This window comes from Dromaius novaehollandiae, chromosome 16 (genome assembly GCF_036370855.1).
Source record: "Dromaius novaehollandiae isolate bDroNov1 chromosome 16, bDroNov1.hap1, whole genome shotgun sequence".
NCBI classification, from domain to species: Eukaryota; Metazoa; Chordata; class Aves; order Casuariiformes; family Dromaiidae; genus Dromaius; species Dromaius novaehollandiae.
The window spans coordinates 16,753,389-16,765,688 of record NC_088113.1 but is presented as its reverse complement, the minus strand read 5'-3'; the positions used below and the strand labels follow the sequence as shown (position 1 = coordinate 16,765,688).

At 45.2% G+C, this 12,300-nt stretch overlaps 1 protein-coding gene across 3 annotated transcripts in view; it reads right to left on the bottom strand.

Annotated features, from left to right (window-relative positions):
* PHACTR3 (phosphatase and actin regulator 3) overlaps nucleotides 1-12,300 on the bottom strand; it is a 114,078-nt gene that overhangs the window by 16,716 nt on the left and 85,062 nt on the right. For all 3 annotated transcript variants that reach the window (XM_064521584.1, XM_064521585.1, XM_026105335.2), the window contains exon 8: nucleotides 11,889-12,042. In XM_064521584.1, coding sequence (XP_064377654.1) covers nucleotides 11,889-12,042 — 154 coding nt within the window. The remainder of the gene's footprint in view (nucleotides 1-11,888; nucleotides 12,043-12,300) is intronic.

Below are 12,300 nucleotides of genomic sequence, written 5' to 3'. Positions count from 1 at the left end.
CCACTGTGGGATTTGGGTCACTGGAAGAAACCACAGCTGGATTTGCAGAGAGCAGACAAAAAGTCCATGTTGGTTCTTGTTGTTTGTCAGCCTGCCTCTGCTGACTATGTGTAAATTCTCCTCTACCCCCCTCAATTAATGCAAAAGCATTTGAAAATGGCCACGCTTCTTGTGGATACAAACTGCGGACAGTTTCCCCATGCGCTGTGAGCTCTGGAGAATACACTTCTCTGCTCCCTGTAACCTGTCCTTATATATAAGGGACCTTTTGGCAACCTGCATAGTAGTACTTTGCAGTACTTTGAAAGTAATAGATACTTATTTGCAGAAATATTTGCCACTTTAAGGTGCTGCATAAAGCAACAGCAAGGATTCACCCAAGAGTAGCTGGTATCAAGCCGTATGAGCTTGCTAACCCAGCAGCTTCAAACCCCACCGGGAGAGGGCATGCCTCTGCTCTGCAAGCTGGCTGCATGCAGGCTTCACGCTGAGGGGCAGCTTGCTTAATCGCCAAAGTAAATCAAGGCAAACATAGTGGTCTCTTGGTGCTGTGTAATCCCTAAAGAAAAAACTAAATGAAAGTGATTCTTAAATTCGCAAATGCTTCTGGGAGAGACAGTCCCTGCATGACTGCACACCTACTATTAAATTGCAGGAATCTCTCTGGGAACGCTCTCCCTGGCAACGCGAATACTTTCTAGTTTTCTGCTGTCATTCACCCACGCAGCGTCTCCAAGAGGATGGGATATCCCTGCCTCCAGATAGCATGTCACCATCTGCTGTGCTATTTTCTGTTTCTCTTGCACATGCTATTGTTAGCCCAGCACTCTTCTGCACGGTGCTAGACCTACAGATTGCCCTCGTTATTAACCAAGGCTGACCTGATCTATGCGGTTGTTGCCCCCAGCATGCTCTGAATGCGCATCCTGCTTTTTTATAGCTCTCTTGAGGTTATCTGTTGATTTTTTTTTTCAATGCAAAAACCACTCCTGCCATCAGCATGAAGAGCTTAATGAGAAATTCCATTGAAAACTCAGAAATGTGGCACATGCACTCTGTTAGACTCAGAGTCCCTTCGTCACAACAACAGGGATAACTTTATGGTTATTTCATCAGCACATCTCATACTACTCCAAGGAGCTGGTTTATGTGGTTATCCCTATTGTACAGAGGAGGAAAATGTGGCAAAGTGCTTGCTTGGAAAGACAGAGTTGCAGACCTACTACCAGGATTTATTCACTTCCCACAGCAAACAGTACTTTACTAATTTTTGTTTTTAAATGGGGCTGTATGTCAGGTTTGTCACATGATGCCAAAAAGCGTGACACAGCATTACCTACAGGCAAACTTATCCTAAAATGCAGAGAGGATCTGAATTTTAAAAATGTCATTCCCCATGTTCTGTGTGCTCTTCTTTAAAGTTTTTCAGGACCCTCCTTAGTTTAGTTTGGGATCCTGTGTTTAGTTATGATGGTGTAAATCCAAAACAGAGGTTGCAGGCACATTTCAGTTAGGATAGGAAACACTGAGCTTTTTGAACTTTAAGAATTTAAACATTACAAAACATTTCGTATTGGCATGAACATCTAGTTTCGACTTTATTGCTATGATTTATCGTGGTACAACATATACTCTCTCTTACTGTCAAAGTGCAAGGCTGCAACAGAAAATCTTTGTGAGGTCTTTGTGTTCTTGGGAAAGGATTCAATTTTACCAAATCCCCGCCTCCTTACGGAGTAGCTTTCAGTCTGCTGAGCGAGCCCTGGGATGTGGGGGAGCTAAGCAGAGCAGTATAAGCTGGCCACGACTTTTCATCAAAGCTAGGATAGGCCGCCTCTGGGTGCCAATGATCTCCCCATCTTTTTTGGGGGGCATTTGTAGCATGTTTTCTGCCCTGTGGCAGATGCAACAGGAGTCGGCAGGTAATGCTGCCTTTGAGCCCTGGGGTCTGTCATGTTGGATGCGTTTTCCTGCACGTATTCAACCAGCGAGAGAGATGAGTCCTTGCACGCGTGGGGAAGGAGTGTGCAAGGCTCTGCCACGCACCTGCCGTGCGTGAGCGCCCCAGGGCAGAGCGAGGAGCGGGTGCCCCCGCTGCTCCGCAAGGCAGCTGCTGCTGGGAGGAGGGATCGGAGCTGCTCCCGCTCCCTGGCATCTGCGGCTGAACCAGCCCATGCAGAAGGGCCCCAGAGCAGGGAGGAGAGGAAAGATGTGCCACCACCAGCACGGTCCAGTAGGATGGATTAACTTGGTACCCTGGTGGCAGATTTTGGAGAGGAGCAAAGTGCGTCTGGTCCCCTAGCAAGCGCTGCTAACCCTGAGTTTCCTACTTCGATCACCTTTGTACACCCGAGACTCGCGTCTCCACACACCTATCATTCTCTTTTAATTTTTTTTCCTTTATAAACAGGCTGCAAAAAGATTTCATGTTAGCTGTATGGTGGCTATTAATACAACTTTCCTTGCACTATTACTAGTGGGTTGTTTAACCTTTTCTTGGGGAGGATTTTCCCTCTAACGAGTGCTAGCCACTCCCTGTGATAATTATAATAACAATAAGGCTGCAGTGTGGCTTGTCCTGTATACAGCTTTTGCAGACACCCTCTCACGCCATCCTTTTCTCTCTGCCTCAGATCAGCCCCTATGTGGAGGGAATGTCTCAAGGTCTGGGCTCTCTATATTTTTAAATATAGCAAATTCCTGAAAAACTAATTAAGTATTAATTCAGTCACAATTTAACTTTCTTAATGAATATGATCATTCCAAGTAATGACGGTGGCTGTTTTTCTGTGAGCCATGCAGTCTTAGTTTTGAGGGCTTTTTTCAACAGTGAGGCATTTACATTTTTATTTTGGTGTTTGCATCTTGGCAGAGTAGTATTTTGTGTAGTTTTACAAAAACAAAACTGTCACATCTCTGTACAATATTGGACTAAATACACTGGAGGAACCTCTTTCGAATTGAAGACTGATTTTACCGACACGCTAATTCTTCAGGCAGGTTCCCATTTGCCTCAATACAGTTCTCTGCCAAAGTGCATTTCCCACAGATGAGGGCCACGGCCTCGGGCGGTGCTGACTACTTGCCCATGTAGTTGGGACTCTATAATTGTCTTCAGATTAAGCCATTACAGAGTTGTCCTAATACGGCATGGTTGGTGGGAAACCACCCAAATGCTGTTTGACACAAGTGCTTTTCTGTCAGGTTTCGACACCTCATTTCTCTGGATAAATAGTTGGGCAGGGACTGATAAACCCGGGAGTCCTTTTCGGTCTTTTGACATGTAGCATGGGACAGCTAAAGAAAACCCAAGAGAATGAAGGTGCTTGCTAGGAAAGGGCATTCTCCTGAGCCTGAAGAGGTCAAGGGAAGAGTGCTAGCCACTTGGGTGGTTTGTTCATCCTGAAAAACAGCTACTGAAGTAAACTCGCTGTGCTCTGAGCCTAAGTAGCTTCTGAGCTACACAGGCAAGCAGGGACCCCCTGCAAGAGCTGATTATATAGCTGCAGCTTGCCAGGTGGGCACAGGCAATGATATCGAGAGTCAGGTGGAATACTTTTAATAATTGATGGCTGTACAATATTTATTAAGTAGAGTTTGATTAAAAGCAAAGATTTTCTGTTCTGACCTGTTTTCACTCCTTCCCAGCCCCTGTTTTCTAAATATTTTTTTTCATTTTTCATCCTCTAGCCTTCCTTCCCTAAGATGTTTTCATAAAGGTAGAAACTGTTCTGAACTAACACAGTTTTGCCATATGAAAGCAGCAAGCCCAAGCCTCTGATTCCTGGGAGGAATTAAGGTCTTGTCTTTGAGTCTGAACGAGCCAGACTAACAGAGCTGTGCTCTGTGCAGTGGGAGGAGGAAGGGGTAGGAAGTGTAATGGTGTTTGCACAGCCAGCAACTGTTTTGTGCTAACTGCAGTCTCCTTGGGTCACATGCGGTGAGCCACTGGGTTTGGCCAGTCTTGGAAGAGAGTCCAAAACCATGCTGGAGTACTTCATGCAAAGGGCAGATGACTCTCATCTGACAATAACGACCTTATAATAAATCCGTGGCAATACATTGCTGTGATATTAGCTGTATGCCCTCCAGCTATGGCGTGTGCAGATGTGACCTTGCACAGTAAGCGAGCTTCATCTTCTGTTTCCATCCATTCACCAGTCTAAAAGGTGCATTAAAAATCTTGTGGGAAAAGTGAATTCTCACTGCTTAGATATTTTTGCGATCAACTCACAGCAACGGCTTTGGTGAAATTCATTTATGCCCAGTCTGCATATAAAGTTGGCTAGTTTAAAAAAAGAAAAAAAAGGCAATCAGACAAAAAGATCCTCCTCCCTGCCCTTTTTATTGTGTTCTTCTATGATTTAAAGTGGTGAGTCTGAAATTAGGTATATTAAAACTGAAAAATATGCAGCCAGCTCTGCTTCTGGCTCTGATTTTGCTTACACCAGTCTGTAGACTATCAGATACAGACTGTCCATCCCCTCACTTGCTCCCGTTTGAACTACATCAAATTACATTGAAGTAAGTGTTTGGCATTAAGCGCATAAAATGTTTTCCTGAAATTCATGAACAGTTTAAAAACAAAAAGCCAAACCCTAAACAATCTTGGCAACACAGTGATCATCCCCACTGGTGGTGAGGGTTACCGCTGCGAATGCCTGAATCCCCACGGGACCCCTGGGCTATCAGTAGCTCACAGCTGCTCCGGCACCCTGTTCTGCTTAGAGGTATTTTTCATGAAACAGCACAAATGGCCATGATAACCAGAGCACCTTACTTTGGTCTCTATTGATTAACCTCTGCAAGTTAAATTAATTTCTGTCTGTAATTACTTGTCCTGCGTATTCAAACTAGCTTGAGGACCTGAATCATAATCCAGTGTAAAGGGAAGCATTACAGATTATTGACTTTCTGCAGATCTACATTTTGTTTTATGATTGGTTTGTTTTATGACTTTACAGGCCCACAGCCCAGACCTTCAGGCATAAGAATCTGAGCCTAAGCACATGGTGCTGCTTATAAGCAGATTGGCAGGGCAAAAGAAATGCACGTTTTTCTTCCCTAAAATATTTTCCTTACCCTGTTACGCTTGTTTTATCAATTTTCTTGCAACTTTATTTATGTAGTTAGGCTCCCTTTTGATATATTACAGCTTTCTGAACTCTGATCTTTTATTTATAGTTTCACATGTGCCCTTTACGCTGAAAGACCCATTTGAGGAATTGGCTTTGTGTCCCAGAAAAGGCCCTGGATATTCCTGTCTGTGTTTACACCTGCTGCTCTGCTCTTCCCTTCCCTGCTGTGCACTGACCTGCTGCCCTTGCTTTCACTGTGCCATGGGAAACCTTTGACTGTGAATTCCTGGTGCTGGAGCCAGGGAAGTAGAGCAGAGCAGTGCATGGAGTTTGTGTCTTCCCCCAGGAATCTCTCATCAGCTGTGCCCCCAGGTGAAACTTCGCTGTCCCCAGGCAGAACTAACTGCACTTTGCCATGACACTTCCCCATGTTAGCACCAACTAAACACCCGGTGTTTTTAACAGTAGTTCCTTTTAACAATAATTGCATTTTTAGAGATGCAAGCTCACACTGAAGGCAGGTTTTAGTCATGTGCCACAGTTAAAATAAGCTAACGCACACGACTAAATCCTCACTGTTGCAACCCTTTACAAGTAAACTGGTGTGTTCAAACATTTTTGCCGAACATCTTGTAGGCTGTTCTGAGACAGAGGATTGCTCTTCTGGTTCAGCTGCAGGCTGTAGCCCTTACCCAGAGGTGACAGGGTGCTTGGTGATTAATTGTGGGGAAGTTGTTTCAAGCACAACTTGTGCTGCAAGCAACCCCCTCTGTCAGGAGGGTCTCTTATGATCTCTTATGGTGACACGCTCGCAGGGGGTTAGGTTTGTCGTTTGCTCACCAGGCATTTGCCTTAATGAGGCTCACTTTATTTTTGCAAAGGTAGTAAATAAAAGGGAACGACGCCTACCATTCTCCAGGGCTCTTCAGCCCTTAAGAGAAAGGGGCAGCTTGGTCAAGGTGTGTCCTGTACACATGTACTTGTACCTCTTCTGATTTATTTGAGCTGCTCTGCAGCTCCCTTGCACCTGAAAAGTACTGTAAACAGGAGTCTAAACTGGCTCATCCCTTGCAGAGCCATGAACAAAACTGAATTTTCTCCCCTTCCCAATTTTTATCCTTGGAGACTGTCTCGGAGTAACTCAGGCAGCAGACACGGAACCGCCACCTTCTCGACTGCAAGGCCAGTGCTGCCTGTCACAGAGCGGGTGCATGACGGGGTTTGCAGCGGTGTGTCACTGCCTGCCACCGAGGAAGGACACAGGGAATATTAATGCCTGTAGGATCCAGGCATCTCGAGCCTGAGGGCAGCCCTGAGACTCTCAGCCATTGCTTGCACTGCCCCTCTTCCTCCAGCCCTTCCCCATCCCTCCTCCTCCTCCTCTCCCATTCAGCTTGACAAGCTGAGCATGTAGCGAAAGAAGGACAAAGCACAAAAAAAATCCCAAACCCTCAGACAGCACCAGGTTTAAAAGCACTCGGGCACTGTGCAAACAGAATAAAATATAGCAGCCACAGGGAACACCCTGCAATATAGTAGCATCACATGCAAATCCACAACAGCCACCCCTCGACTGGATCCCGCTGCCAGGATCGTGCTGGCGAGTGCAGAGTGGCGAGAGCGGGAGGCTCCCGTGGCTTACACGCACGCCTACGGAATTAAATCGTAGCTCTATACTTAGCTCCCGTCACGTGCCAGGAGCTCAGGCTTTCACAGCCGCCCACGCTGCGCTCGCTGCCGTTATTTTTAGCAACGGTGACAAAGTTACCTGGATGATTCCTGGCAAATAGGGAGGATGTGCATTACATTGCACACAGCTAATTAGTGGTGACAGTGGATTTTTTTTTTGTGCCTGCTCCTACCTTTCTGTCTCTGGAATAAGTCTGTGTCAAGTCTCCCCAGCCAGCCTGAAATTATGATCTGAAATGAGGGCAGATCCCTGATTTCTAGTTCAGCCTCCTGGAATGGGAGTTTGAGCAAGGTCTGAGCTTCATCAGAAGGTCTCAGTAGCGTCCAGGTGAATTTAGACCAGCCTCTGAACTGGACCCTGTTCAATATCTACTTAATCTTTTCTGCACTAGGGTTGCTAGCAGTTTGGCCCCTTTTTGATAATAAAATATTCCCTGAAGTCCTGCGAGGTCAGCCTGGCTTCCCTGTGAATCTTCCCTGTCCGAAAGGCCAATGCCTTTCCAGTCAGCAAAGCCGCCCTGAGACACGCTTGCGAGGAAGTCGCCGCAGCGTGCAGCTCTTGGGACGCCGGTCAGAGCTTTTGTTTTGCGGATAGCTGTAATTTTCCTTTGCGACTGCTCGGTGTTGAGCGGTCGCGCTTCACGCCCCTCGGCTGTGAATCTGAAGTGCTGTTTGCTCGGTGGTGTTTGGTGTGCAATGGCCCTGCAAACTTCTCGCTCTGGTACGGGAGGCACAAACCAGGCTCCAGGCCGGGTGTGCGGCTGGCGACAGCAGCCCTTTCCGGGCAAGTTAACTCAAACGCCTTTCCGGGAACCTCGGGGCACCACTGCAACTACAGATTTCCAGATGTGGTAAAGTTAATGTATGAAGATATCTCTCTCTTCAGCTTACCCTGCCAAGGAATGTTGCCCCAGCATGACCCACTTACCCACGCCAAGATTTTCAGTGTGGTAAAGCTCTGTTTGAGGTATTTGAATTTTGGTTCCTATCTATGTCCACAAAACTCTGTCACTTGTCTGGTCTGTCTCCTTTTATGCCCATGTTTCTGCATCTGAGTTCCTGTCTCCGCGCTCTCTCGAGCGCTGCTTAATACATGGTGCCTACTTATGCAAATGTGCAAGGAGGTGAAACCGAACATGAAGTGAAAATTACAAGTATAATCTCTTTCCCGATAATTCCTGTTTTCGCTGAAACATTAAGTAATAATGGAGTGTCTTTAACTGTAGGTATACAAGACATGAGAAGTAGCAGCCACCCAAGCAGTTCAAACGTTAACTTTCTAAAGAGTCAGGCATCTAAATCTAATTAAACAACCTTTTCCTGCGTCACTCTCCAGTCTAGCAACTATTTTACTCCTCCGGGTTTCAGTTTAAATCCAGTCTAGAACAAAGTGAGTCTGTAAGGCAGAACACAGTTATTGCAAACAATCATACTTGCAAATGCCTCTTCTGCCTCTTGACACAAAGAGCTCTCAATTTGCTGGCTTCCATCGAGGGCTTATTATCTGCACTCTGCACACACAATAACGGGGAATGAGACCTGTCAGGAGCCTCGAGGAGCAAAATCACAGTTGTCTAATGCACGGTGGAATATTGCAAGTGCACACCATGGCCCGGGGCGCTGGGATGCGGGAATTAGCAAGGGAAAGCACCACCGACAAAGGAAACCTGGGGAAAAGGGAATACTGCTGTTCTGGCTGGAGGAGGAGGGAGAAGTGCATGTTTCCACGGCAACAAGTGGTGGGCTAATTTGGCTAGGAGCACGGAGGCTGGGAAATACACTTTTCAAAAGCAGCAGTGCAAATACAGGCATACTTGATTCTGTACTCAAGCTGCTGTCGGTCACTAATAAATCTGAAGCCAGTGGACATACACTGCTGTGAAGGTAGAATCTGGCTGAGAATATGTAGCAGAACTCCTTGCTTTCTCTTTTAGGAAGAAATGAGCAGGAAAGTGAAGGAAAAAAAGAGGGGTTTTAGCTTTGGTTTCATGACCACCCATCAGCATGATAGCAGAGAGTTGGCTTTCTCACCAGCTTCAAAACTACTGTCAGAAAATGATCTTTTGTTCCCCATTTTTTAAAGTTATTAGACACTGTTATTCCGTATCTTTTGCACATTATGTACGTCAGCACAGCTTTCCCTCCAGACTACAGAGCTAGGCTATGTTAGCTGTGGGACTGAGGCAATTTGCTAGACAGCTGTAGACTTTCAAATCCCTACAAATGCTGTGTAAAATATTGATCTCGAAAATAACTGCCTGTTTACTTGCTTTTCTTATACAGACAGCCATTAAATAACAACTCACTAATCTGCCCATACGTTTTTTCCCTGTTGTGTGAGACGACAGGTCCATCATCTAATGGTACATGTAGATTTGTAGCTGCGCAGGCAAGGCAATACGCACAGGTAGTAGCAAAATGAGAGAACAGGCTTTTCCACTGGATCCCAATTTCCTGGCAGTCCTTCACACCTGAATGCTTGCCTGTAAGTTGCTTTATAAACTTTGTTGTTTTCACATCTAAGGAGAGATTAAGCTGCATGACTTCCAGGAAAATGAATGAATTTAAAGACCTCGAGATGTCACCCAAGATTTTCACTCTTACTAGTCTGGTTACGTTTCCATACTACTGCCAAGCTGTGCACTGAGCTGGGGCTCTGCAGTGGTCTGGGTATTGGGGGATGAGACCTAGTCAGTCCTAGTCACAAACTCTGGGGAGATATCTCTAGGCTTTGACTCCTTGGCCTTTACCAGTACCCATTTTTACTTATTTTGGACATGTGCTTGCTTTTCATTGTGTAAATATTTTCCTGCATGCATCCGCCACCTGAGTTTGTTTGCATGGTCATGCTCTATTCTGGTGGATGAGTTAAGAGCTGAGCTGAGCTCTGCCAATGCACATATGTGCTGGAAGTTGTGTGGGAGATTGCTTCCAATCTGTTTTGCTATTCCAGGCTATTCCAGCAATCTCTGCACCGTCTGTTCCCCAAGATGTGCTGAACCTGCTGCGTTCTGGGATGGAGGAGTTAAATGAAAGGGTGTCTTCCAGCACTTGCAACAAAGATGGCTTTTAGCCATCTTCTAGACATTATTAGTGAGACTAATAGCCAGCATCACAGACTGTTCCATAAGACCCTAACAGACAGTGTGAAGGTTACCTTCACTGCATTGATCTGTACACAGTATATATTTCCTAGCATCTAATGATCACCACTTCTTTTCTTCATCAGTAGAGCAGCTTCCTTCTTAAGTCACTGTGCTGATTAACACTTGACTTTAGACAGGCCTTCTTTAAAATCATTTTCTATGTCCATTATTAAGCAAGTGAAATGGTAAACAAAGAGAAGGGGATAAAACCTGTAACTATGCCACTCCAGGCTGCAATTCCATCAGACCTTTCAAATGAAGAAAAGTCAGACTGCACTGAAGCGAGCTGTAACCTCCCAGACATTTCGGCAAAAAGAGGTGTGGCTGGGTAAGAGATAATCTTCTCGCTTAGTGAATAATCTGTGATGGTCCAACTTGGTTTAAGGATGCAATAGAGTGGAGCTATTTTTTGCATCATTTTAGAACCATAAAATCAGGCTCCTAACTTATGAAGATATTGCACAAGCAATTGACTGGCCAGAATACTAGAATTAACAATATCAAAGTGCCCCTTGAAATATTTCCCAGAAAATGAGTATATAAGGCTTGCAAGGTCAAGATGATAAAGATCATAAGTCAAGGTCCATGACACTTTCCTTCCTAAGATGATGAGTATTCATGTGATACATCTCTTATGACTTGCCCTCACTGTAACTCTTGAAACCTAACGTCAATTGTAATGTGGTATTTTCTGCCTGTATGGGATGTACACATTTTTTTGTGACAGAGACTGTCATCAACTCTGTCTTGTGCAGTCACTGGCAGAATGGACTGTTCTCCTGTGGGTGTAAAGTGCTGCCATGCTGCAAGGGATGAAGAACAGCGCTCACTGAGACTGGAGGAAGGCAATTGCTCCATCTCCATCCGCAGCATTGCAGGGGTGTTGTGAAGTGCACCTTAGATCATGCTGAGTGTGTCCGTTCAGCAGCTTGTTTCTTAGCTGAGGGCAAGTGTGGTGATGGTGGTGATGACCTCCTCAGTGAACGCTGGTCTTTAAGGATCTGTGCTCTGACCTGTGTGCGTGCCTCTCGTTCCCTGTCCCCTGAGGTAAAGTTTAATCAAATGCACACATGAATGAGCTAGCTTAAATATCAATAAGTGTTTCTTTCAGAGGAGGCTTGAGATATTTAATATTTCATAAGTCTGGAAAATGAACTCCTGTTCCTGTTTCCCAATTTGATTCCACGCATTTTGGCGGCGAGCAGTGCTCGCTGTCCCAGTGTGGGCAGGCATAGCACAGTTTATTTAACAATCCACTTTGTCTCATCTGAAATATTCATGTCTGCAGACTATCCAAATGTAGCTCGTAAAAGAAACACGCTGAAAAACCAAACCATGCAGTCTGAGCCTCGCAGTTACCTTAAATTTTCGCTTTAGGCTATACAGCACAGTAATGCTGTTTCTCGCAGCTCTTCCCTGTTGCCCTGGTTACTGATCGAAACCAGACCGTCTCTGCCATCCCTGGACCCAGGCTTATACCCAAGTGAGGGCAACGCTGCTGCAGTTACTTCTCCCTCAAAACAGAAACACAGCCACCAGTGCATACAGCACCTTCCCTTGTTAAAGTAAGGCTACACAGCTGTAACAATTGCCTTCATCCTCAAATTCAGCTAGTGCTGATAAGGCTGCAAACTCAGGTTAACAAATAAAACAATTTATTATTATCAAGTTAAAGCACTGGCCAGTTTGGAGGATCTCAATTAGTTCAGTGGAGCTGCAGGTAGTTATGGCAGAATTTTATCTCCTCCTTTGATTTTTGTCTTGTTTTCCATTGAAATCAAAGGAATCCTGACTAAAGGAGGAGTTGAGGTTTTTTCATGTGACAGATCGACAGCTGAAAATGTGGTGTGTTATGTTGTGCATGATTCAGTGCAAGAAATGGTTTTGGGGGGTGAGAAACTGTGTCTCATCTGACAGTACACAGAGGACACTTCATTGTAAAGGCAGGTTCCTCCCTGCTCTCAGACAGACTTACTTTGAGAGTTTCATTTCAATTTGCTGCCGGATTTCCTGTCTTTCCTCATCTGTCCTCCTTGGGAAAATATTCCTGTCTTCCAGCTCCTGCTTGCTTGGTCTGTTTCGTAGCTTTACTGCCAGCAGTTCTTTCTTGCATTTTCTTGGCAAAGTACCTTGAAAAGAAAGATATTAGGAAGATAATAACTTCTAGATATGAAAAATGGAAATATGAAGAGTGGGAGGAAACACAGAATGACAGTGACCTGTATGACAGAGTGCAATGAGCAGTTGTGCATGTTGCCGTAAGTAGCACCTCAGTCGTGTTTGTGATCAGGGCTCAGGCACAAAACTGCTTACAAATGCAGAAGGTTCATATTCCTATGTGATCTTTGTTATCTATTTTAAGCAAGTGGTGTTTCCAGGTGGAAGTT